Genomic DNA, 27907 nt, shown 5'->3' with positions numbered 1-27907 from the left:
TGTGATAAGAAACTTTGTAATATATTTTAAGTTCGCTTGTACTATTGATTTACGTTACTATTTCATCTGAAAGTAAATCTGAATACTAGGACAGAAAATAAGTGCTATATACCAGAGGCTTTTATTCATGTGTGATTCTTTCTGAAAGAAAATAAAAAATACAAAACAATACAGATCTCCTTTATAGTGAAAAATACAAGCTATAAAATGATCACATTGGCTGGGTACAGGAATGGTTAATCATGTCATGTGTATCCCTGACTATTCATACAGAAAATTACAGCTGAGATTTCCCCCTCTATTAAGGAGTTTAGCTAGCATATTTTTTTCCAAGTTCTCTTCGTTATTTGCAAGGTGATAAATCGGAGATCGCGTAATTAAGACAACCCCTTTAAGACTGTGGTTGATCTGCTTAATGTGTGGGTTCTCCTTCTGGCAGGGAAAGCTGCGATCACTGCGGGGAAATGTAGTGTTGCGTGGTAGCCTTTCAGAGAAATGTTAGTTGGTGTAATACAGGGATGACTTGTGCTACCAGATAAGGAGACACTTGTAAATAGTGGCCCATACGGCACATGGACATTGGCAGCAAGCACCGGGTCTTACTAGCTGATGTGACAATGTTCACAACCATGAAGGCTACAAAGTTTTTTCTCTTCACGCAGATTTAAAATGGGTCTTACTGAGATCAGACATGCCCTTTGTGACAGTTTTTGATCCATACCTCTCCTTCCTACTGGGTACACTATTAGTTTTGACAAGTAGTTTTCCTTTTTTTTTTTTTTTTTTTGAAACATAGTGAAAATAGATTCACATCGAAGTTAACATATGATTGAGTAAATACAAAGAAGTGACTGCTTTTAACACAGGATGTCTGGGAATTCCTTAAAAACTTTGCACCCAATTCAGCATTTTTTTTTATAGCAGAGAAAGTTGGTGCTCATTGTACCAAAGTTTTTAAGAAATTATAAGTTATTTATTTTGGGTGGCTGCTTTAGTTTTTTTTTTTTTTTACATTTTGTGTAATGTCAAAAATAAGATCAAATCCTCATAAATAAGGGATGAGCTGCAGTACCCAGCGGTGACCACTACACATTGTACGGCACTGTGCTGTTTAGAGCCATTCAATGTTTACATCTGGCTGCCGCCAAAGGTAATAAGTGCTGATTGGTGAGGGTGCCAGATATCGGACCTCCATCAATATAAATTAGCCGGGCAACCCTTTTTAAAGTTATTTCTTTAGACAGATGCAAGTCTAATGTTCAAAGTCAACACGGCCATAAAATGTAATGTTATTTTGGCCCTCTACCATTTTTAGCGAACAATGAGTGTATTGGAGAAGGGCTACAATCATTCATTTTGGAAATTTATCTCACAAGCCACAAGCCTGGTTTCTGTAATTTATTCTTACAGTACCATTGTCTTCTGCGCTGTTCCCCGTCCAATATTGTAGGAGTGAGATTTATTCAGCTTCAGTGTAAGGTTTCAAAGTTCTAGAATGAGCTCTTTCAGTAGCTTCATTTCTTAGTTAAGGTGTCTAATAATTAGTCCTGTAAATAAGGAAATCCTTCATTTTCCCAGGAATTGCTAAAGCAAGGACTTGATAGGTGGTTAGAAAACGGCGCAGTGTCATACGACACAAATGACGTAAGGAAGGCAGGATTTGAGGCGAGGTCCAGAACTGTACGTGCCCATCTCGGTTTCTGAAATACAGAAATAAGATATAGTTATATAGGTTGAAAAAAATAGCCAGATCTAACCTTTCTCAACCTATTACTTGTAAGCCTGCTTCTTCTCCTACACCAATGTAAGCCTGCAAAACTACATGAGAATCGCTTAGTTGACTTTCGCTGATATATTTTGTGCATGGTGATATAATGAATCTACAGGCAGTGATCATATCATTAGGATACAGACAAAATGCTACATTTGGATTCTGCTCAGTGTACATTCATATTTAAATCAATATTTGGAGTGATCACCCTTTGCCTTCAAAAACAGCATCAATTCCTTTAGTATTTGCATGTAGTTTTTGAAGGAAAGCTACAGGAAAATTACTCAACACTTTGGAGAACTAGCCACAGATGATCTGTAGATGCAAGCTTGAACAAATCCTTCTTTCACTTCATGTAACCCCTGACACATTCAATTTTGAGATCAGTGCTTTTTGAGGGCCATGTCATCACTTCCAGGACTCCTTGACATTTGCAATATCTTTGGGGGTCGTTGTCCTGTTGCAGAATAAATTTGGAGCCAATCAGATGCCTGTCTGATGTTATCGCATTACGGATAAGGGTCTGCCTGTATTTGTCAGCAATGAGAGCACCATTAATTCTGACCAAATCACCTCCTCTAAATGGAGAAATGAAGCCCCAAACTTTCTTCATTGTTACAGCAGACACTCATTCTACTGCGCTCCAGTCTTTTGGTAAATCAACTGCCTCCTGTTAGAGCCAAATATTTCACATTTCAACTACTCCGTCCAGAGCACCTGCTGCCATTTCTCTGCATTCAAGTTCCTGTTTTTGGGAAAAGTTGAGTTACTTGATCTTGTTTTCATGTTTAAGATATGGTTTTGTGGCTGAAATTCTTCCATGATGACCACTTCTGGTCTAGCTTTTCTGAACAGTAGATGGGTGTAGCTGGGTCTCACTGGTTGATGCAAGTTCTGAGCTGATGGCACTGCTGAACATCTTCCAGTTTCTAAGGGAAATAACATGATGTGCCTGTCATCTAAGTTTCCTTGGGAACCATTGCATCTATTGTCCTCAACGTTGCCCATTTCTTTATGCTTCTTCAAATCTGCTTGAACAGCACATCTCGAAACCCCAATCTGCTTTGAAATCTTTGTCAGGGAAAAACTTTGCTGATGAAGTATAACTACCTTATGTCTTGTTGCTGTGTTCAGTTTCATGTCACAGTATATGACTTGTGACATGAACTGAACTGTCTAAGGCTAGTTTCACACTAGCGCTTTTGAGCGCAGCGACGGCCTGCGCACGGCCGCCGCTAAGCCCCGCCCCCTGCAGCGCCTCCGCCGGTAGCTCCGCCTACCGGCGCATGACGCTGCATGCGTCCTGCGTCCCCTATCTATCACTGGGGGCGCAGGCCGTGCGCAGTATGTTTGGCGGCGCATGCGTCCTTTTGACGGTGCGCCGACCTGCGCCAAACGCAACCAGCTGCAATTTGGTTGCGCGGCACACCGTCAAAAAGGCGCATGCGCCGTCAAACGCATACTGCGCACGGCCTGCGCCCCCAGTGATAAAGATAGGGGACGCATGCAGCGTCATGCGCCGGTATGCGGAGCTACCGGCGGAGGCGCGGCAGGGGGCGGGGCTTAGCGGCGGCCGTGCGCAGGCCGTCGCTGCTCTCAAAAGCGCTAGTGTGAAACTAGCCTTACACAGCCTCACCTTTGTAGCAGAGATTGGCTGTTCCTCTCCAAATTTTAAGCCTCCTCTACACAGCAGTTTCTGTTTCAGTTAATGATAGTTTAAACCTACATATAATAAAATGATATCACCTGTTTGGTATAATTGGTTACTCAGACAACCCAACTACAATCCTATAAATCCCCAACCTTCTGCAAGTGTACCTAGCAGACCTGATGCCATTTTGAAGGCAAAAGGGTGGTCATACTAAATATGGATTTGATTTCTCCTTTGTTAATTCACCTGCCTAAAACTTTTACACAGTACTCTTTGTCCAGCAACCAAGTGATGTCATCACTGCCAGATTAGCTAATCCACTTTTACGTAAAAAAAAAAAAAAATAAGCATTACTTGCCTAGAGTAGACTTAGCAGCTCTCAGCCATTCTTTGCTGACAAGGATATAGCAGTGCTATCTTGTCTTCAACAAGGCTTCTAATACCAATTCCTGCACTGTGCAGTCATGTTTAGGTAGACTGCACTACAACATTGAACCGTGGCATTCACTGCAGCCTTGTCAACAAGTACTGCTAGGGAGTATCAAAAGAGTAGCTATGGCAAAATAGGCAAGTATGGCTTATTTTCTTTTGGCAAAGCAAAACCAATCTTGGCCACATTTTTTTATTAAAACTAGATAGTCCCTTTTAACAGAGGAGTACTGGTTATTTCATTTAGTTTTATCACATACCCTTCTGCAAGGTTAATTTTCTTAAAGCATCAGAGAACCCCTGTGTAGACCCCCTGGAGGTCAGGATGTGCCCTGGGTCTGCTAGCCGAAACTGCATGGACCAAGGATCATCCCACCGAACGCCCACTCTCCTTTTACCATAGGCATAACGCTACTCAGACAACACATGGTGAGAGAAAAACAGGGTGGCAATACTTTATTGAACCACAAAACGGACTAATAAAACATGGAACAGTACCAACATAATGCCCAAGATGGTGCAAATTATAATCTCGCCCTTCTGCTGACTCGCCGGGATAAGAGCAGCTGTTACGTCAGAGCTTCCAGGGCCGATTTACTCTGTGCGTGCCACAGGTGGGGTAGGAATGACAAGCTTAGGAAGATAACAGTCCATTGAGGTACAAGGGCAGTTGACTGGAGGGTCAAAACCTGGCTTCTTCGAACAGCTCCATGGAGCCAGGTGACCGGTGGGTCCCATTCCTAGCTTTTACAAATATATCCATGGGTTCATTGATGGTCACTGGAGCAGACCTGTATTCTTCCACCTGGGGCCGTGGTCCCCTAAGCTGGCATCCTGTAGAATGTGAAATTTGTGCCCCTTGTGATGGAGCCATGATGTTTTGGCGGCTGTCTTGTAAAGAGTGTCTGGTTCTTTGGCTGTCTTGGGTGAATCTCTGTATGATTGTATATATGTCACTTATGTGTCTCACATAGCTGCTGTCCTTTAAGCCAGAATTCACAGATAAAGGAGAAGAATGGTGATGAGATCAACTTGCATTGTTTAAATATTTAATCTATTTGCATAGCTTTTCCTCCTCTATTTTGCAAGTGAACAAATTGGCTGGCCTGGACAATGTGTAAATCAACATATACACAAACATCATTGTTCAATGACCCTGTATCATAGTCATCGGGGATAACAGCACAATATGTTACAACAAATGTCATCTTACAAGTCAATATTGTAGGCTCATAAAATAAAAAACTACAAAAAATGGCTATTTTTATGGCACTTGCCAAATATATACAGTGGGGGGAAAAAAGTATTTAGTCAGTCACCAATTGTGCAGGTTCTGCCACTTAAAAAGATGAGAGAGGCCTGTAATTGACATCATAGGTAGACCACAACTATGAGAGTCAAAATGAGAAAACAAATCCAGAAAATCACCTTGTCTGATTCTGCCCTATATGGACTGCTAAACATAACATTACATATGCTGTATAAAGTGCATAGTGCTTTAAATAAATGTGTCTAAACGGACTACAACACCTTCAAGAGCATTAAAGTGTGTACATGTACATCCATGAACAAATATCCAATATAGATATAGCAGCAAGAAACGAGTATCAGCAAGGTAAAGTGCATAGGCTGAAAGAAAGGGTTACATACCACATGTAATGGTATTTTTAGCAGTCCATATAGGGCAGAACTAGGATTAACCCTGATTTTTGGTGTTTAGGAGTGTTACTCCTTGCTAACTGTATGTGACTATATATTGTGATCTTTAGTATACAATGTGCACCTTTAATAGTTAATTATTTTTCATACTGTTTCAAGGTATCCTAATTTGGATTAGGCTTTTTAGTTCATTTATGAGAATTGTGGATTATTAGGAACTGATATATTTATCTGGTAGGCAGCTTTTTTGTATTGGTGTCTCCATTTTTATCCTATTTACTTTTAAAACTATTTGTGAATAAAGTTTATTGTATTTTACATTGGCTTATGCTTCCTCGCTATATACAAACAAAAGCCTGTGTTTTGTTGACCAACCAGAGAAAAACACAAATTGAAAAGTCAACATAGATAAGTCTATTCCTCCTTGCATGCTGAAAATCGGTGTCTGGTTAATTAAGATAAAATGCTGTGTCGTAACAACTCCTTTATGGATTCAGCAATTTGGTGGAGGGATGTTTTTCCCCTTCCCCATTTTGAAAGGCATTAATGTTTTCATTTTTCCATCCACACAGATTTATAACCGCACTGTTTTGCAGCAGTAGATGTCTGTTTTAATGCTAATATTTGGGGTGCATATGATGTGATTAATCGCCTTCATTTTTGGGAATGAGGAAGGAGAGAAACTGAAATTCAGTCATTACTTTTTAGAATTTGTTTTTACAGCATCCATCACACGGAACAAACAAGATGATAAATTTATGCTGTGGCTGTTTAACATTGTGATATCTTGAACTCTCATACATGGCAAACTTGAAGGCCCATGGTGGTACCTCAGTTGCCAATGCCAATGGCACACAGATTTTTCACTTTGTGCAGATGGGCATCCTTCACCCTCTATATTCTCTTACATGGTATTGTCAGTATCGACCAGGACATCTCAGGGATTGAAAGCTGCAACAAGGCGTTGGCTGCATATTAAAGCTGACACAGTTACTGAACCTTGGCACTTACATTGCCGTGCAGGAACTATGTTGTAGCTGATAAGTAACATTGCAGATTTATATTCTGTGTAATATCTCATTCAAGCATATAGAAAAACGAAACACTCAACATCGTTATTCTTACCCCGTTGCGAGAATACCGCCCTGTGGAAAAAAGGTACAACATAGACCATTGGTAACTGGAGCAGCAGTCAGGGGTTCTTGTAATTCTAAGGACCATACCCGCAAAAACCTGAAACAGAAGGGTTTGAATTAATTTATAGCAGAGGAGCACATCATATTTTTCAAACATCTTTAACCTCTTCACAACATGCGCCGTACATGTACAGCGCATGTCGTTTCTCTTCCTTTTTTTTTACTTTAAATCAAAAACTTTTTATTCAAGAAAGCATACAGGATAGTATTACATACATAAGTATACATTAGAGTACAAATTTAAATACTTTTCCCATTTTTTAATAAATGCAAATACACGAAACACATCCCTCCCCAGCCCCAGATCATGAAAGATGGAGATGCTGCGGGTCTCGGAAAATGATGTAATTTTTTTTTTTTTTTTAAAAGGGAACCTGCCCTCCCTCCAGGGCGTTTTTAAGTAAATGAGCCACCTTCAGCAGCACTAAGGCTGCACTCTGTGAAGGTGGCTCTTTTGTTTCTGACCCCTAGTAACGTCAAAATATTGACTTTTATAAGTAGGTCCCCCATACCTGTATTGCGTCCCATAGGTATGGTGTCTCCCCCTGTATCACAGAATGCAGCCTTAGTGCTGCTGAAGGTGGCTCTTTTACTTAAAAACACCCTGGAGGGGTGACAGGTTCCCTTTAACAAACTTTTTTTTTCGCCACTTAAATAGAAAGAACTTCATGTTTGGTATCTACAAACTTGTAATGACCTGGAGAATAAAAATGGCAGGTCAGTTTTAGTATTTGGTGAACATGGTAGAAAAAATCCAAAAACAGTTATGGAATTGCACTTTTTTTTTTTTTGCAATTTCACCGCACTTGGAATTTTTCCCGTTTTCCAGTACATGATTTGGTAAAACCAATGGTGTCTTTCTAAAGTACAGCTTGTACCGGAAAAAAACAAGCCCTCACATGGCCATATTGATGGAAAAATAAAGTTATGGCTCTGGGAAGAAGGGGAGCGAAAAACAGGAATGCAAAAAACGAAAAAGGGGTGCGGCTTCAAGGGGTATTAATTAAGCATTGTGTGTTAGTCTGGTAAAAAAAGTTTAGCATAAAATTCACTATATGCATGAGAAGTAAAAACTTCAATCATTTTTGCACCTATTATTCATATTAGGTTACCTGCAGTTTTTTTTAATATGTGTTTTTATTGCGTTTTTCGCCTCTGGGGTGTCATGCTTTAAACAAATTGACTTTGTTTTTGAGACTTCTTGTTTTTTGCTTTGACAAAACTTCATTCCTATACTTAGGTGCAGATTATATGGGTTTTTGATGCGTTTCCGCTGCGGAAATACACTAAAAACAAATGTGCATTTTTAGTTGCTGATTTTCCGCAGCTAATGCAAGTCTATGGCCGGCGTCACACTAGAGTGAAATACGGACGAGTGAGAGACGTTAAAAAAACGCATTGCACACGGACTAATGATTCTCTATGGGGTAGCACCCATCAGCCGTATTTTTCTTGCGTATTTTTTACGGGCCGAGCCAAATGCAGCATGTTGCGATTGTCAGCGTACTACGACCGTAGTACGCCAATGCAAGTCTATGGGTGTGCAAAAAAAACGCATTACACACAGACCAGATGTGTGACTTGCGAGAAATACGCACCCAGTGTCCTTTAGAAAAGCCGGCAATTCAGTGCGCTATACAGTAAATGACAGGTTTAATAAAGAAACGAAAGGATATACACACACAATATATATATATATAGTCTATCTATTCTTTCGTTTTTGTTTGAAAACCTGTCATAGGGCTCCATTATATGTCCATTTTGCAAGCCTGCGAGAAATTCTCGGCATACAGATGCCATACGGATTACATGTGGATGCTTACATGGGAAAAATATGCGGCCACACCCTGACGACGGATGACATACGGATCACTATTTAGGGACCATTTATGCGTATTATGGCGATACAATACGGTCCGTACTTTTCTACGTTGTGTGTGACGCCGGCCTATGAGGAAAACTCAGCATACCCGCAAGAAAATTTGACATGATGCAGACTTGAAAAATGCACCGTAGGTGAGGTTACGCAACGTTAAAAAGAAGGACAGTGGGCAGGAGATCTCTATAAATCCCATCCACTTTACTAGAACTGTAAAACGCACCAAAAGCCTATCGTGAGAATGTAGCCTGGGGGGGGGGGGGGACTGAAAATACTGATCCAATACTCAAGTGTGAATGATGCCCATAGAGTTAAATACATTCTGCTCCACATATGCCAAAAGTTTAACCCCTTAAGGACCAAGCCACTTTGTAGGTTAATGACCAGGCCTTAATTTTGAAATCGGACCACTGTCACGTTATGTGGTTATAACTCTGGAACGCTTCAACGAATCCTGCAGATTCCGAGAATGTTTTTTCGTGACATATTGTACTTCATGTTAGTGGTAAAATTTCTTTGATAGGACTTGCGTTTATTTGTGAAAAAAACAGAAATTTTTGCCAAAATTTTGAAAATTTTGCAATTTCCAAACTTTTAATTTTTGTACCCTTAAATCAGAGAGTGGTGTCACACAAAATAGTTAATAAACAACATTTCCCACATGTCAACTTTACATCAGCACAATTTTGGAAACAATTTTTTTTGTTCGGAAGTTGTAAGGGTTAAAAGTTGACCAGCGATTTCTCATTTTTCCAACAAAATTTACAAAGCCATTTTTTTTTTAGGGACCACCTCACATTTGAAGTGAGTTTGGGGGGTCAATATAACAGAAAATACCCAAAAGTGACATCATTCTAAAAACTGAAAATAATTTAAGCAATGTGGAAGGAAATAATGAACATTAACTTTTTTCCCCAAAATTTTTCTTCGGACGCAAATTTTATTTTATTTTGTCAAGGGTATCAGGAGAAAAAGAACCACAATATTTGTTGTGCAATTTCTCCTGAGTAAAACGATACCCCATGTGTGGAAAAAGACCAATTTTTAGAAGGGAAGGAGCTTCATTTTGAGATTTTGAATGTCAAATTGGCTGGAATCGAGAGCGAATGCCATGTCACGTTTCGAGAGCCCCTGATTTACCTAAACAGTGGAAACCCCCCCCCCCATAGGTGACCCCATTTTGGAAACTAGACCCTCCCATGGAACTTATCTAAATGTGTGGTAAGCACTTTGAACCCCCAAGGACTTCACAGAAGGTTATAACGTAGAGCCGTAAAATTAAAATCATTTTTTCCACAAAAATGATCTATTCACCCCCAATTTTTATTTTCCCAAGGGTAAAACAGGACCCCAAAAGTTATTGTGCAATTTGTCCTGAGTACGCTGATACCCCATATGTGGGGGTAAACCACTGTTTGAGCGCATGGCAGAGCTCAGAAGGGAAGGAGCGCCATTTGACTTTTCTGGCTGGAATTGAGATCGGACGCCATGTCGCGTTTGGAGAGCCCCTGATGTGCCTAAACATTGGAAACCCCCCCACAAATGACCCCATTTTGGAAACTAACTAGACCCCCAAGGAACTTATCTAGATGTATCGTGCGAGCTATGAACCCTCATGGGCTTCACAGAAGTTTATAACAGAGCTGTAAAATTAAAAAATCATTTTTTCGACAAAAATTATCTTTTCATCCCCAGTTTTTATTTTCCCAAGGGTAACAGAACCCCAAAAGTTATTGTGCAATTTGTACTGAGTACACAGATTCCCCATATGTGGGGGTAAATCACTGTGTGGGTGCATGGCAGAGCTCGAAAGGGAAGGAGCGCCGTTTTGGAATGCAGACTTTAATGGAATGGTCTGCGGACGTCCTGTTGCGTTTGCAGAGCTCCTGATGTGCCTAAACAGTAGAACCCCCCACAAGTGACCCCATTTTGGAAACTAGACCCCCAAGGAGCTTATCTAGATGTGTGGTGGGCACTTTGAACCCCCAAGTGATTCACAGAAGTTTATAATGTAGAGCTGTGAAAATAAATCGTATTTTTTTCCACAAAAATTATCTTTTTGCCCCCCAATTTTTGTTTTCACAAGGGTAACAGGAGAAACTATGGCCCCCAAAGTTGTTGTGAGTATGCTGATACCCCATATGTGGGGGGGAACTACTGTGATCGCCTTACTGCGATCTTTGAGAGGCAGAATTAACAAATCCATAAAAGGTGAAGAATTGGTTTTATTTTTTACGCCGTTCCTTGTGCGGTATTAGTGATTAGGCGACTTCCTTCTTCAGGTCGGTGCGATTACAGCGATACCAGATTTATATCCTTTTTTCATGTTTAGCTTCTGTCACACACTAAACAATGCTTTTTTTGTAAAAAAATTTTGTAAGAAATTTTTGCATTGCTGTATTTTGAGAGCTATTATTTTTCTATATTTTGGCCCACAAAGTCACGTGAGGGCTTATTTTTTGCGGGACAAGTAGACTTTTTATTGGTACTATTTTCGGGCACATGGCGTTTTTTGATCGCTTTCTATTCCGATTTTCGTGGAGCTGGAATGAACAAAAACCAGCAATTTAGGAATTTTTTTTTTCCCTCCGTTCCGCGTGTGGTAAAATTGGTAAGGCAGCTTTATTCTTCGGGTCACTATGATTATAGCAATACCTCATTTATATCTTTTTTTATGCTTTGGCATTTTTTTACACAATAAAAACTTTTATAGAAAAAAATAATTATTTTTGCATCACTTCATTCTGAGAGCTATAACTTTTATTTTTCCGCTAATGGAGCCGTATAGCAGCTTGTTTTTGCGGGACAAGATGGCGCTTTCAGTGATACTATATTTATTACCATTTGTTTTTTTTAATCGCTTTTTATTCCACTCTTTCCAAGCGGTATGATGATACCGCTTGGAAAAAGTATAACTTGCTACTTTTCTGATTTTTTTTATGGCGTTCACTGAAGGGGTTAACTAGGGTGACACTTTTTATAGATGGGATTTTTACGGACGCGGCAATACCAAATGTGTATTTTTCGTTTATTTATTTATTTTTTTTACATAAAAATGTGTATTTTTAAGGGAATTTTTTTTTTTTTTACATATTTTTAAAAATGTTTGTTTTTTTACCTTGTCCCTTTATGGGACTTTCACTTTGATATGCAGGTATAATACATTGCAATGCTCCAGCATTTCAATGTATTATACCCTATGGAGAAAGCTTCTGAGACCATGCTGTGAGCATGGTCTCTGCAGCCTTCTGTAGCTGGATGACCCGGGTGTCGTCATGACAACCCCGAGTCATCATGGCACAGGTCAGGCCCCGCGACTACATCGCAGGGATGCCGATCTGAAGGCAAAAGGAGCCCTCCACCTTCTGCCTGACCCCTGAACACTGCGATCGCACTCGATCACAGCAATCAGGGGGTTAACAGCCAGGGTCGGCACGGGCGAAGCTCCTGGCTGCTAGTGCAGGAAGCTCAGCCACCGCAGCGCTCAGCTCCTGTACTGATCGGGCGGGAGATGCTGAAATTTGAGCATCTCCTTCCTGCTCATGCTGTGATCGGTCAGTCAGATTGACTGACGAATCACAGCGCTCTGGGTGCGGGGACCGACTGCAAGGGTCCCCACACCTTTTTCTGTGCCTGTCTGCTGTCTATGACAGCTGTCAGCACTGAACTGTCACTGCGTATTTACGTGCATAGCCCGTCATGGTGCGGCAACTTACACCCGGCCATGACGGCCTGTGCACGTCAATGGACGTTAAGGGGTTAAGCAACTACAGGTCACAAGAATTTTATCATTTACCTCTATGGCTATAAGGGAAAGTACAGGTTTTTAAACATGAAATCATAATTATTTTTTAAGTGAAAAAGAATCTACACTGAATGGAAAAAAAATGCTGCCTGAACGCACCAATATAAAGGGTAGCAATGGTCTCAGCAGGTGTGCTGCCCATATGCCCATCTCGTGCCCAAGTTACCTCTTCTGGCAGGGATAGGCATGTGACAGTTATAATGCCATGTGACTAGTGACTGATTGTAAGTAGAAAGGGATGCACAGAGACGCCTTATTCCAGACACATGGATGAGCAACTGCTGCAGCCAATCACTGGCTATAGTGAAGGACAATGCATCACTGCTGCATGCAGTGTTTGTCTGCAACGCTTTTAGGTGCATCTAGTTGAAGAGGGGGCTTAGAGACTACCAATACATATTACAGTATATTGCATAGATGGGACAACTATTTTAGCGTGGGATCGTCAGAAACAGATGAGCACAGTAGTTGGCTATCTTGGTGATTTCCATAAACTCTGAATAGAGCAGCAGCGCACGTTAAACAAGGTTTCCCATAAAACTAAAAAATATGTGATTCTTCAGATGTTGTATTAGTCTAGCCTGATGAAGAGACCTGAGTAGTCTCGTAAGCTTCCAATGTGTTCCATCTTTTCAGTTAGCCATTTAAAGGTATCAACCACTGAGGACTCTCAATTCTAAATATCCTTCTACCTACTGGCTAACACGGTACAAAGATATATATCTTTCCTGCATCTACAAGAGAACATGCAACCGCCAATCTTGCAACAGCCATTGAGGAATCTCCCTTCTGTACACTGCTGGGAAGATTCTGGCTTGCCTCTTGCTCAAGTGCCTCCTCCAGCACCTTGAGCAAGATCAATTACCTGAAGGCCAATGCAACTTCCGTGCTGAACATGGGATGGCATTTAAGCAGAACGTGAGACGGCAGGAAAAGTGCCAAGGGCAACACAGCAACCTTTTTGTGACCTTTGTCGATTTGACCAAGGCTTTCCACACGGTCAGCAGAGATGGCCTGTGGAAAATCATGGGAAAGATTGACTGCCGGAGCAAGTTCATCACAATCGTCAAGCAGCTACATAATGGTAGGTTGGTGAAGGTCCTGAATGATGGAGATGAATCGGAGGCCTTCCCAGTTACAACTGGAGTTAAGCTAGGCGCATTCTTGCCTCGACCCTGGTCACTATGCTATTTTCGGCCATGCTGACAGATGCCTTTCGCAACTTTGACGACGGAATCCATTTTAGGTACAGGATTGACTGCAAGATATTCAACCCCAGACACCTGAAGGCTGCTGCAAAGAAGCATGAGACTGTTTATACGTGACTTCTCTACCGATTACTGCTCAGTCAACGCCAGCACAGAACAGCAGATGCAGCATGAAAATGGACTATTTTTCAAAAGCTTGCGACAACTTTGGTCTCGTTATCAATACTTGAAAGACTGAAGTTATGTACCAACCTGCTTCAGGAAACGCATACCAGCAGCCATGCATTACAGTGAAGGAGCATAACCACAAAGCAGTCAACAACTTAAATAAATAAATCTTTATTTTTATATAGCGCTAACATATTCCGCAGCGCTTTACAGTTTGCACACATTTTCATCACTGTCCCGGGTGGGGCTCACAATCTATATTCCCTATCAGTATGTCTTTGGAGTGTGGGAGGAAACCGGAGTGCCCGGAGGAAACCCACGCAAACACGGGGAGAACATACAAACTCCTTGCAGATTTTGTCCTTGGTGGGATTCGAACCCAGGACTCCAGCGCTGCAAGGCTGCAGCGCTAACCACTGAGCCACCGTGCTGCCTTCGCCTACCTGGGCAGCACACTCTCCTGGGTAGTGACCATATACTCTGAGGTCAACAACAAAAGTGCAAAAGCCAGCACCGCCTTTGGGAGAGTCCGTAAGAACGTCTAGGAACAAGTGGGACTCTGCTTTACCAGCAAGCTGAAAGTCCTTGCCATATTTCTCTATGCCACAAAGACTTGGAATGTTTACGGCCATCATGCTAAACAGCTCAATCACTTTCACTCGAGTTGCCTCCGCAGAATTCTCCACATCAGGTGAAAAGACAATGTTCCCGGCATGGCAATCCAGAAACAAGCTGAGCTCTGCAGCGTTTACACTCTCCTTCTGAAAGCCCAAGCCAGGTGAGCTGGACATGTGGTCAGGATGCGAGCAGTCGGGGAGGCAGAAGAAACATTATAAAGACTGCCTAAAAAGTGTCCCTCAAAAACCTGGGAGTTGACATCAATATATGGGAGAAGTTTGCCGTGGATCGACCAGCTTGGCGAGGCAGGATCACCTCAGTAGCACATGCAGCTGAAGACACGAGAATCTATTTTAGGCAAAAATAAATTGAGCTGTGCGCAGCGCACAATCGGTATATACTGTCTTGACCACATCTAATTACTGATGTCCCTTATGTGGGCGAGTAAAATGTAATAGCTAGACAATTCCTTTAACTTTTACTTTTGTTGAGTACACTTTATCTTAGCCTCATCTCAGTATCCTACTATTCTGCAGGTTGGGTGAAGGTGGTGACTGTAAACTTAGGAGGTGACTGGAATTTTCCTCTGAGAAGTCAACAAAAGGTTTGTCTTTCATGCCCAGGAAATAAACCCAGACAGCAATAGTTCAAGGAAAAGACTCTTGACACTTGTATACAGAATAAATTACCTCCCGCATTCATCCACCAGGTGTTAGCACAATGTAAGCAATAAAAAAGAAAAAACTCAGACCCATCATTCCTCACCTGTCATCTGCCAAGCTAGCAAAGTGTAGCCCTTCTGGGGAGAAGCAGACAGACCTCAACGAGCTGAGCTGTGGTTCCGAAGTACCGTAGTCCACATCGCCAGACAATGGAACATGGCTGATAGCAAAATGCACTGGTTATTTCTATAGATTAAAATGACATTTCACAAATATCTGCTTGTGGTCAACACTCTGTTTCGTTTGGAAGCACTTTGGTTTTATGCAAATTAAAAATATTTGTTGGTATTTTCTATAAATCGCATTATAATTTTCATTATGACTGTATGGTTTATCTACAAATGCATGGAAAGAATGCACAAATACATTTACATATTATTTTACAGTTTATCACAACTTGCTTGGCTTCTCGCGATAAGGAATGGAAGGAGATTTTTACTAGCACTTCAAAAACTACATCTTACAATGTGGAGAAGAGCTGAATGTCAGCTGTGATCCGAGTTATATTACAGATTACGGGTAAGAATTACGCAGCATAGACAGGAAAAGGTTTTATCAGATATGGCCGTATCAGCTAAAACAAAAGGGATGAAGCATTCTGGATAAGACACTCAGTAGATCCCAAAAGGGCAGTGTTTGTAAGAAAGCCGGCCACAGCCCTTTTACTGTACCCAAAATGGAGACCTCGTGTCCGGTAGGAAATTGTACACTATTAAGCTAATGTTTGAGATGTAAATGTCTATAAACCAAGCCGCTACTCACATGAACTGTCGTAACTTCTCTCCTGTGTAAGGGTCCCACAAAATCAAGGTGGTGTCATAAGAGGCTGTGACTAAGAGGGCCGAATCTGGAGAAAAGTCACACGATACTACACTGTTCTGGTGACCCTCAAGCTTCCGGATTAGGGTGTATGAGCGCATGCTCCACAGCAGCACCTAAATAATGGCAAAAGTGACTTCTGTCATATTCGTTAATGTCTTTACAAATATAAACTGAACTATTTGTCCTTCACTATTAATTTATTCTCTTAACTGGATCTTGGAAAAATGTTTTCAATTAAAAAAAAAGTGCTGATCCCCAGCCATAAAAGAACTGAGTTATGTATCCTAAATATTGAGTTATTAGTGTAGCCATCATCAATAAAATGGAGGCATGCATGCTCGATATCCACTCCGTTGTCTATGTGACTGTCAGAAAAAGCTGTGTTCTGTACATCGTTTTCTCCCATAGACAATGAGCAGTTGTCGATCACGCGCTCCACCGGTCCATTCAAGGCAGGTCAATGCAAAGCTCAATACAGGACCCAGCTCACTTTATTGCTTACGTTCTTCCTATACACAAACAATCAGGGAGAGACCTGTTAACCAGGGGAGCAGGATGGGAGAAGATGTTGGGGACCCAAAATTCCAACTAGTCTTCAGTGCGGTTCGATCCTTGGTGGATTTTAAAGTCTGTTTTTCTCTGAAATGTTGCAGCGGTTTAGAGTCAATCATACACAGCTGAGATCAGAGAGCCAATGCCTAGTCTACTACTAACTGAGAAACCAATGAGATCAGATCACATTCCTATTACTGATGAACCTTCCTAAGACTGTAGCCTTACCACGTTTTCTCCTGCTGCAGAGCACAGCATGCTGCAGTCTGGGGAAATGGAGCAGCAATAAACCCAGTGGACGTGTCCAGTCAGTTCCTGGATCAGCTTACCTAGGGGGTAAAGATGTTTGCAGCAGTTAAAAAAAAAAATCCCATTGATTAAACGCAAACTGTGAAAACCAGTTTCCCGCATTACATGCAATAAAGTCTGAAGCCAGGGGTGTGCCTTAGGCCTTAATCAGACAATGCTGCACTTTAGTATTTGTATAATGGCCTGGCCATAGGTCTTATAACTTCACCCAACTAGCATCAGAGATCTATGACAACTTTTAGTTTTAGTCATCAGAAATGCATTAGACACAGGGCTTCCTGGTTGTAATTTGGAAAATAACATTTGGCTTTACGGTTACCTAAGTGAGGCCTTAGAGTGGAGTGCACACAAAGTATTATAGTTTTGCTACAAAAAAGGAAAAAAAAAAAAATCACAGTTCATTGGTGCAACAAAGCCATGGCGTGTGTCCTCAGAGAATTATTTGGTGATCACAAAGATCCCGTTCTCTGTAACTTGTGACCAAACATTCATTTCCCTCCTTTCAGAGCTGCCAGTCGTAATTGATACCTTGCTTCTCACCGATATGGGATTGATACTAAAGGAAAACACTGTCAAAAATAATCAAATCGCTTAATATCCATCTGGGGAGGGTGGGTACAACCATTAAGGATAGTATCATTCACCAGTTTAAGCATGTTAAACTGTTCACTAGTGGTGAGCGAGTATACTCGTTGCTCGGGTGTCCTCCGAGTATTTTGGCGTGCTCAGAAATTTAGTTTTTGTCGAAGTAGCTGCATGATTTACAGCTAATAGACAGCCTGAATACACAAGGGAATTTCCTAACAAACAGGCATTCCTCACATGTATTCAGCCTGTCCAGAAGCTACAAATCATGCAGCTGCGTCGACAGAAACTAAATCTCCGATCACGCCAAAATACTCGGAGGACACCAGAGCATGCTCGGAAAAACCCGAGCAACGAGTTCACATCATTTAATAGTGAACTGTGATTACAAAGGGTGGGGGTAGAGCAGAGATGAGTGTGATTACATACACCTGTTATCTCACGCAAGTCAGTGCAGTGGAATGGAGAGTACAGCAGAGCTAAGCTTTGTTCCATTACAAACACATCTAAAGCTTTCTTCTCACACTGTTGTCAGCTCTGCTGTACTACTCCATCCCCCCCATACTAACTGCTGTGAGATGAAGCCTGAAGGTGTTATTAATCTCTGCTCCCAGCACTTTGTAATCATACACAGCTGAGAAACCTGCTGTAATCTATTGTGGGAGCATGCTTTTTTTTTCCGCTCTCTGAGTTGCTTCTTGCTTATGATTGGTCAATCTCATACAGGGAAAGAAGTACACACCTTCCAGAGACAAATCTCTGGTGGCACCCAATTATAACCTAAACTGTACAAGCTAATATCTCTGCAACAGAGAGGATAAATTCAAATATAACATCTGTGTTTTATCTGGATCTGCAACCAAGGTGGCAAAACTTTAGTATGTGCACAATGTTACCAATAATGTTGCAGTGAAACATCAGACAACGATGACAATGACATTGTGCCGGTCTGTTAACGCTACATCATATGTGGAGATGTATAAAAAATGGAGCATTTAACCTTGAGGCGGTTCAGGTTCCACATGACAACCAGGGTGTGTGTTTTCCTGAAGACATAACTACGGATGCAAAGCTATTTCAGTAATTCACACACCCTGAACTACAAACAATTACTGCATGACTCCAATTGAAATGTGTCATTGCATATAAAGGCCGACTACATGTAAAGGCACAGTATATCCCCGTCACCTGGAGGGTTCCCTAAAAATATACAATTGTTTAGTAACAAAATAATTACAGGTTTAAAGGGTTTTGTGTTTTTTTTCTAACCTGCAGAAGTTACTGCAAAACACAGATGACAAAAGTTCTAATGGGAGTACATGGTGCCAGAAGATTTTGTAAAAAAAATTCAAGGGTACTTACCATCTTTTTTCAAGTCCCAGATTCTTAGGGTCTTGTCCCGAGATGCTGTAACAAGGGTCAAGCTGCCATTTTTTGTAAAGCTCAGATCCCGGACAACATCCTGGTGCCCAGATAAATTGAAGAGAAGACGACCTGTAATTACAGTGTAGGTTTAATAATGCAATAGTCACTTCCTACAGCCTCAGCTTATTACAGGGATTTACCCCGTAACCCTCTAAGCTGCCACAGAGCTAAGACCTCTCTGAGGAGGGAGATGGAGAGAAGTGAATGTGCAATGCAAAAATCTGTACTAAGGGCTCAGGCCTAGAATGTGCTATTGCTAATGCTGGTCTGTAATGGCGTAGAAGGGAATTTGGACCCCCACAGACTCCACTGCTGCCGTTAGTGACTACAGGAGTGTTCTTTACAACTCTACACGGATGATCGGACGGATTCTCTACTTATTCTGCTTCTTTCTCTCCACATTTTTATTTGTTAAAAGGAATTTGTCAGCAAGATCAAGCCTCCAAAGACATCGATATGGGCATGTAGGTCATTGGAAGCTGAATAAAATGATACCTATATATCTGCGATCCAATGTCTTATTCCAGACATATCTAGGTTTTTCTTACATGTAAGTAAATGAGCTGTTCATGGCTGTAGGCCAGAGACTGATCTCCCTGAGAATCTGTATTATGAGATTATTTTAAATAAAAGGGGATGTTACCTGTCTGAGACATTAGCATAGAAAAGGAGAAATTAACTTTGTCTCCTTACAAACGCATTTGCTGCAGCCCTCACAGCTCTACTGTATTAAAACCCTGACTGCCTGTGAGATGGAAGCTGAGAGGAACCTGCATATGTGTCAGTTATAAACACACACAGCTCTGCAGGGAGATCAGGAGAACAGACAGTGGCCATTAAACATCACACTGGTAACGCCTCTTTTTATTTGTAATAGTCTCTGGAGGCAGATTCTTATGCAGGTCAGTGACCGGCCCAGTCCTGAACAGCTCATTTACATAAGAGCATGTAAATCTCTGAAATAAGACATCAGACAGCAGATATCAAGGTGTCATTTTATTCAGCTTCCCATGACCTGTCCCCTATAGAAAGCTGTGGACAGTGGATCTTACTGACAGACTCTTTAAGATGACTCATAACCAACTCAATTCTTCTTAATATATAAACTCTTATTTAGTAACTAGCTGAAGAGCCCGGCGTTGCCTGGGTATAGTAACCAATTGTGGTTAGTTATAACAAATTATAATGATTATATTGCACATAAAAACCCGTGCATCTATTCCTATCCTGTGTGATACTGACTGCTGAGCTGTGTATCTATTCCTATCCTGTGTGATACTGACTGCTGAGCCGTGTACCTAATCCTATCCTGTGTGATACTGACTGCTGAGCTGTGTATCTATTCCTATCCTGTGTGATACTGACTGCTGAGCCGTGTATCTAATCCTATTCTGTGTGATACTGTCTGCTGAGCCATGTATCTAATACTATTCTGTGTGATACTGGCTGCTGAGCCATGTATCTAATACTATTCTGTGTGATACTGTGTGCTGAGCTGCGTATCTAATCCTATCCTGTGTGATACTTTCTGCTGAGCCGAGTATCTATTCCTATCCTGTGTGATACTGACTGCTGAGCTGTGTATCTAATATTATTCTGTGTGATACTGTGTGCTGAGCTGCGTATCTAATCCTGTGTGATACTTTCTGCTGAGCCGTGTATCTATTCCTATCCTGTGTGATACTGACTGCTGAGCTGTGTATCTAATCCTATCCTGTGTGATACTGCCTGCTGAGCTGTGTATCTAATCCTATCCTGTGTGATACTGACTGCTGAGCTGTGTATCTAATCCTCTCCTGTGTGATACTGGGCTCCCCCTGCAGTCTGTGTTGGCACGGTAATAAATTGTGTTATTTCCAGCTTTACAGAAGGACGATAACATCATAGAAATGATAAGAATAATAGGTCTCAGTTACCACAACTGTCTACAAAGAAAACTGTTGCTGATAGTAACCAATCACAGCTCATTTTTCATCTTTTAAACAGCTCTGGGACAGCGTGGCGAGTTTTGAGTGGCGACTTTTGTGTTTTGACTTTTATGTGGCGAGGTTGGTGTATGTGTGGTGAAATGTGTGCTGAGGGTGGTATATGTGTTGAAGCACGTGGTAGTGTGTGGCTCATTTTTTGTGTGTGTTCATATCCCCGTGTGTTGTGAGTATCCCATGTCAGGGCCCCACCTTAGCAACTGTACGGTATATACTCTTTGGCGCCATCGCTCTCATTCTTTAAGTCCCCCTTGTTCACATCTGGCAGCTGTAAATTTGCCTTCAACACTTTTCCTTTCACTTTTTCCCCATTATGTAGATAGGGGCAAAATTGTTGGTGAATTGGAACGCGCAGGGTTAAAATTTCGCCTCACAACATAGCCTATGACGCTCTCGGGGTCCAGACGTGTGACTGTGCCAAATTTTCTGGCTGTAGCTGCGACGGTGCGGATGCCAATCCCGGACATACACACATACACACACACACACATTGAGCTTTATATATTAGATGTAGAACCTTGCATTGTTCCTCCTGGAAGCAGATCATTAAGTCTTTTACCTGTGTGTACTTCCCACACTTTGATGTGTCCATCGCTAAGTCCAGTTGCCAAAAGAAGCCAAGTTTCACTAGTCTTGATATCCTGTTGTCTGGAAAGGGGCCATAGTTTCCACCCAGCCGGTGCAGATGAAGAACCAAATGTCAGGCTCCAAACTATTTGACCACAATCTAATATTTTTTCTTTCAGGCTTCCTTTCCTTTTCACTTCGGAGCCCTTGTAGCGCTGACTTTTGTGTCTGTGTGATGGGGACCTTCCAACAAAGAAGAAAACAAAAGTTTGTGTTTTTAAGATCAGTTCATTATTATCTCGATCTCAGCTCAGAACCACCCATCACTTACGGTTCTTCTACTTCCAATGGCCAAGGGATAAGCTTAATGATACCATGTCCTTGAGACCAGGCAAACCAGGAGCCATCTGGTGAGAATTCAACACTCCATGTCTCACAACTTGACTTCCAATCATACAGCGGTTCCCGGGTCGGTCGCAGTTCTGCCAGGAGTACAGGAGTATCTGAGAAACACAATTGAAAGAGCAAGAGTAACTACACTGCATATTATATACAGAATATAACAACCGCATTCTGTGTTTGTGTTATCCTTGTCTAATATTTAAATTTGTTTGGTGATCTGAAACATTTAAGTGTGACAAACATGCAAAAGAATAGAAAATCAGGAAGGGGCAAACACTTTCACACCACAGTGTACAAATAGTTGAAACCAGAAGTTTACATACACTATATAAAAAGACACATATACATGTTTTTCTCAGTATCTGACATGAAATCAGAATAAACCTTTCCCGTTTTAGGTCAATTAGGATTACCATAATTATTAATATTTGCCAAATGCCAGAATAGCGAGAGAGGGAGCGCGGTAGAGAGGGAGCGCGGTAGAGAGGGAGCGCGGTAGAGAGGGAGCGCGGTAGAGAGGGAGCGCGGTAGAGAGGGAGCGCGGAAGAGAGGGAGCGCGGAAGAGAGGGAGCGCGGAAGAGAGGGAGCGCGGAAGAGAGGGAGCGCGGAAGAGAGGGAGCGCGGAAGAGAGGGAGCGCGGAAGAGAGGGAGAGAGAGAGAGAAAGAAAAAAAGAGAGAGAATGTGTTAAGGTATTACTTACTGCATAGTCAAAAGTTCACATACACGAATATTACTATGCCTTTAAACAATTCTGGATTGCCCATATGATGATGTCATGTGTTTGGAAGCTTCTGATAGTTTTTTTTTTTTTTTTTTTGCAATAAATGCATTAATTAGAGACACACCTGTGGATGTATTTTAATGCACACCTGAAACACACTGCTTCTTTGTGCAGCATCATGGGGAAGTCTAAAAAAAATCAGCCAAGATATCAGGAAGAGAATAGTGGACTAGCACAAGTCTGGCTCATCCTTGGGTACAATTTCAAGATACCTGAAGGTGCCTAGCTCATCTGTACAAACAATTATACACATGTACAAACAAGATGGGAATATCCAGCCATCATACCACTCAGGAAGGAGACGGTTCTGTGTCCCAGAGATGAACATGCTATGGTCAGACATGTGCATATCAACCCAAGGACAAAAGCCAAAGACCTCATGAAGATGATGGTGGAAGCTGGTAAGATTGTGTCAATATTCACAGTGAAACGAGCACTGTATCAACATGGACTGAAAGACCACTCTGATAGGAAGAAGCCATTACTCCAAAATAAATATGAAAAGCCAGATTAATGTTTGCAAATGCACACAAGAACAAAGATCTTAAATTTTTGGAGACATGTCCTGTGGTCTGAAGAAATTAAAATTAAACTTTTTGGGCATAATGACCATTGTTTACGCTTGGATATAAAAGCGAGAAGCTTGGAAGCCTAAGAACACCATCCCGACTCTGAAACACGGGGTGGCAGCATCATGTTGTGAGGTTGTTTTGCTGCAGGAGGGTCTTGTGCACTTCACAAAATAGATGGCATCATGAGAAAAGAAGATTATGTGGCAATACTGAAGCAACATCTCAAGACATCAGCCAGGAAGTTAAAGCTTGGGCGGAAATGAGTCTTCCAAATGGACAATCACCCGAAGCATACTGCCAAAATGGTAACAAAGTGGCTTAAGGATAACAAAGTCAATGTTTTGGAGTGGCCATCACAAAGCCCTGATCTCAATCCTATTGAAAATTAATGGGCAAAGCTGAAAACGCCGGTGCGAGCAAGGCAACCTACAAACCTGGATCAGGCTTTGTCAGGAGGAATGAGACCAAATTCCGACCGACTTTTGTGAGAAGCTTGTGGAAGGATATCCCAAATGTTTGACCCAAGTCATTCAGTTTAAGGGCAATGGTACCAAATACTAATGAAATGTATGTAAACTTTTGACTTTGCAGTAAGTAGTAAAAATGCCTTAAAACTTTCTCTCGTTATTCTGGCATTTGGCAAATATTAAATTAGGATAATCCTAATTGACCTAAAACGGGAAAGGTTTATTCTGATTTCATGTCAGATATTGAGAATAACATGATGCATATGTGTCTCTTTATATAGTGTATGTAAACTTCTGGTTTCAACTGTATATATATTATTTTTTTTAACAGTTTCTTTATTATGCCTTTCAGACAAAAGCTACATATAGCATCAGTATTTTTATCTCTAATGCTTCCTCGTTTCCACTAATCTATGTCCTGGCAGTTTTCTTTCATACTATAATATTTCAGATTTTACCTGCCTTTAGTTGCTCTATGGCTCCCCTCACAATGGCATTCTATAGGACACTTTTGTATATGTCTCCCTCCCTCATGTTTTTTTTTTTGCCTTCCTCTGGATCAACATGTTAGAGCAGGTTAGGATAGGATATGGGTTGAACTAGATGGACTTAAGTCTTCCTTCAACCTTAATAACTATGTTACCTCACTGTTTATGAGCTCACTGGGATTCTACCCGTGAGCTACGTCTTATGGACTGACAATGGAGTTTGTGAATTGTATGTCTCTTTCAAATCTTCTCTCAGCTGATTTATGACAATAGACCACATCAAAGTTAAATGTGCAAGGAGACAAAAAGGCCTTTTTAGGCCAACCATGCAAAATTTTTAATGAAACCCAATTCTCTCCTGGTTCTCCTCCTATCTCTCTGACCGCTCCTTTACTGTATCTTTTGCCGGTTCCTCCTCCTCTCACCTTCCCCTTACTGTTGGGGTCCCCCAAGGATCAGTTCTAGGCCCCCTCCTCTTCTCCTTGTACACTGCCCCTATTGGTCAAACAATCAGTAGATTTGGTTTCCAGTACCATCTCTATGCTGATGACACCCAATTATACGCTTCTTCTCCTGACATCACGCCAGCCTTTCTAGAAAACACCGGCGATTGTCTAAACGCTGTGTCTAACATCATGTCCTCACTATATCTGAAACTGAACCTGTCAAAGACTGAACTCCTGGTGTTTCCTCCCTCTACTAATGTACCTATACCCGACATTGCCATTTCTGTGTGTGGTTCCACTATTACTCCCCAGCAACAGGACCGCTGTCTTGGGGTCATACTTGATTCCGAGCTTTCCTTTGCCCCCCACATTCGATCAGTGGCTCGCTCTTGTCATCTGCACCTCAAAAACATTTCTAGAATTCGACCTTTTCTTACTTTTGACTCTGCAAAAACTCTTACTGTTTCTCTTATTCATTCTCGTCTGGACTATTGTAACTCTCTTCTAATCGGTCTCCCTCTTACCAAACTCTCCCCTCTCCAATCTGTCTTGAATGCTGCAGCCAGGATAATGTTCCTCACCAATCGTTACACCGATGCCTCTACCTTGTGCCAGTCATTACACTGGCTACCCATCCACTCCAGAATTCAGTATAAACTTATTACCCTCACCCACAAATCCCTCCATGGCTCAGCACCACCCTACATCTCCTCCCTTGTTTCAGTATACCACCCTACCCGCGCCCTCCGTTCTGCTGATGACCTGAGGTTAGCATCCTCAATAGTCAGAACCTCCCACTCCCGTCTCCAAGACTTTACACGCGCCGCGCCAATTCTTTGGAATGTACTTCCCAGGTCAATACGATTAGTCCCCAATCCCCAAAATTTTAAGCGTGCCCTGAAAACGCATTTATTCAGACTGGCCTATCGCCTCAACACATTAACCTAATCTATCCCTGTGTGGCACAGCCAAAAGTTTTACCATAACCAGATTTCCGGCATCATGTTCCCACATGCTTTATGCATCCATTAGCCCTCTGTGTCTGTACTGTTACACACTTAACATTATGGCTGGTCCATACAATCAGGGCAATTGTTACCACCCACCTTTCGTGTCTACCTCTTTCCTCATAGACTGTAAGCTTGCAAGCAGGGCCCTCTTTCCTCTTGGTATTTGTTATAATCTACTGTATGTGATTATTGTTATGCTGTAATGTCTATTGTCTGTACAAATCCCCTCTGAAATGTAAAGTGCTGCGGAATATGTCGGCGCTATAAAAATAAAATTTATTATTATTATTATTATAATTGCAAGAAAATATTTTAGTCCTGCATACAGTCATTTAAAACAAAATTAAAATTGCCTCCAAGATGGACAGCAGTTTTCAGAAATAGTCAGGCATCAGTGTTTTTTTTTCTGGATAGCCCACTAGGGCTCCACAGGAAACCATGAAGCATTGAGAAAGCTGTTGTACAATGGATATTGATGCCCAATGAACTCCCGTTGTCTTATATTGGGGTCTGCAGTGGCTTCCGTACTTCAGGAATGAACTTTCTTGCATTCAATGAAAAGTAATAATATGCTGTAATAGTGACCAGGACAAAAGACAACCTTGGGTATGAGCCCAACCTGACAGTTCTTTGAGGTTAAAGAATGAGAAATATTTATGGTTGGGGTGAGTAAGCAAATTCCAGACAAAGAAATTCTACAGCCATAAAATCATACCAGAGTTGTTCACATACCTAAAGTCCCATTACATTCCACCCACTCAGAGGAAATAAAGGACTGATCTACTGCCAACTACATGAATCAGGAATCCAGGAGCAGGCCAATAAACAGCTTGTTAGATATCCTGCAGACTTCACCTCCTATAGGGTCACTCCAACCAAACTCTCCATACTTTATACCAGACTTGCACACCAAATAGAAATGTTCTCAAGGTCTTTACAAGTAATGTGTCTAAAGATGGTGGCTTCTCAGAATGCCATCTCCATAGGGGGTTTCAATATATAACGTCAAAATTCCCTGAAAAAAAAGTCTTGTACAAAAAAAAAAAATGAAAAAAAAATAAAAATGAATAATATTGATTAACATAATAAAAAATTAAAGTGACTCAATAATACACAGATAAGCCCACCGTAATATTCCTTTCTTGTACCTTTGTGACTTTTCTCATCTGTATCTGGCCCTTTGTACATCCAGCTTCACATAGCTGCATGGCTGGTCCTAGTCGTATTCCGCCCTGTGTGCTCACCTGTAGTGCCGCCACTCAGTGATCATTAAGCTAATCTAAGTGCAGAACTTTATGTTTTGGGCACTCTCTGCTCCATCCACTAACCTGCCTGATCGGTTCTATCTTCTGCCATCTACATCATAATGCCTGCAGTAAGGAGCGGCGGGGGGCAGCACCACAACGCGCGGAGCGGCGGGGGGCAGCACCACAACGCGCGGAGCGGCGGGGGGCAGCACCACAACGCGCGGAGCGGCGGGGGGCAGCACCACAACGCGCGGAGCGGCGGGGGGCAGCACCACAACGCGCGGAGCGGCGGGGGGCAGCACCACAACGCGCGGAGCGGCGGGAGCAGCAACACAACGCGCGGTGCGGCGGGGGGGCAAAACAACACAACGCGCGGGGGGCAGCACCACAACGCGCGGGGGGCAGCACCACAACGCGCGGGGGGCAGCACCACAACGCGCGGGGGGCAGCACCACAACGCGCGGGGGGCAGCACCACAACGCGCGGGGGGCAGCACCACAACGCGCGGTGCGGCGGGGGGCAGCACCACAACGCGCGGTGCGGCGGGGGGCAGCACCACAACGCGCGGTGCGGCGGGGGGCAGCACCACAACGCGCGGGGGGCAGCACCACAACGCGCGGGGGGCAGCACCACAACGCGCGGGGGGCAGCACAACGCGCGGTGCGGCGGGGGGCAGCACCACAACGCGCGGTGCGGCGGGGGGCAGCACCACACTCACCTTCCTTCACCTCTGACAGCACCAGTGCAGTCATGTCCATCTGTGGAGAAACACAACTGGGTGAGTTGGGCTAGATGACAGAGCTGCGGTGCCCTGTGTGACAGCCTCTTACCTAGAGAGCAGCTCGGGAGCAAGGCAGCAGGTTACTGTACATGGGGGGCCTTCTCCATGGTGGACAGGCAGGACGGGGCATTACAATACGTAGCCGGGCAGCCGGGGGCGGTCAGGTGACTCATGGTGCAGGGAGTGGGAGGAGGGCGCAGGGATCTCGGGGTGACGGAGCAGCAGCCGGGATCAGCTCAGGACTGTGAGCTTCATGGGTAGATCCAGGACCCAGCAGCGGCCCCACACAGAGGGCTGATCCCAAACACTTCCGGTCGTGTGATCAGCCATTACCATAGAGAACTACTGCACGGGCACCGCC

General features: G+C 42.5%; 1 protein-coding gene across 3 annotated transcripts; it reads right to left on the bottom strand.

The window, feature by feature from the left end:
• Positions 1–98: 98 nt before the first annotated feature.
• WSB2 (WD repeat and SOCS box containing 2) lies at positions 99–27907 on the bottom strand. Of its 3 annotated transcripts, none has more exons than XM_073559678.1 (10): positions 27596–27907; positions 27484–27523; positions 21683–21854; positions 21344–21594; positions 18737–18868; positions 16712–16809; positions 15869–16041; positions 15150–15266; positions 6636–6743; positions 99–1700 (listed from the first exon to the last, which is right to left on the bottom strand). In XM_073559678.1, exons 2-10 carry the CDS (start codon positions 27521–27523, stop codon positions 1535–1537), a joined length of 1257 nt encoding a protein of 418 aa, XP_073415779.1. In that variant the 5' UTR covers positions 27596–27907; the 3' UTR covers positions 99–1534. The 3 variants fall into 3 exon arrangements, with proteins under 3 accessions (XP_073415779.1, XP_073415770.1, XP_073415788.1); XM_073559669.1 differs by having other exon boundaries at positions 16709–16809; positions 27596–27905; XM_073559687.1 differs by lacking the exon at positions 99–1700 and adding an exon at positions 4293–4833 and having other exon boundaries at positions 16709–16809.

The sequence above is a fragment of the Dendrobates tinctorius genome, unplaced genomic scaffold, assembly GCF_039654945.1.
Source record: "Dendrobates tinctorius isolate UK_male_01 unplaced genomic scaffold, ASM3965494v1 ptg000003l, whole genome shotgun sequence".
NCBI classification, from domain to species: domain Eukaryota; kingdom Metazoa; phylum Chordata; class Amphibia; order Anura; family Dendrobatidae; genus Dendrobates; species Dendrobates tinctorius.
The sequence above is the reverse complement of the archived record's forward strand: the minus strand, read 5'-3'. Positions and strand labels throughout refer to the sequence as shown.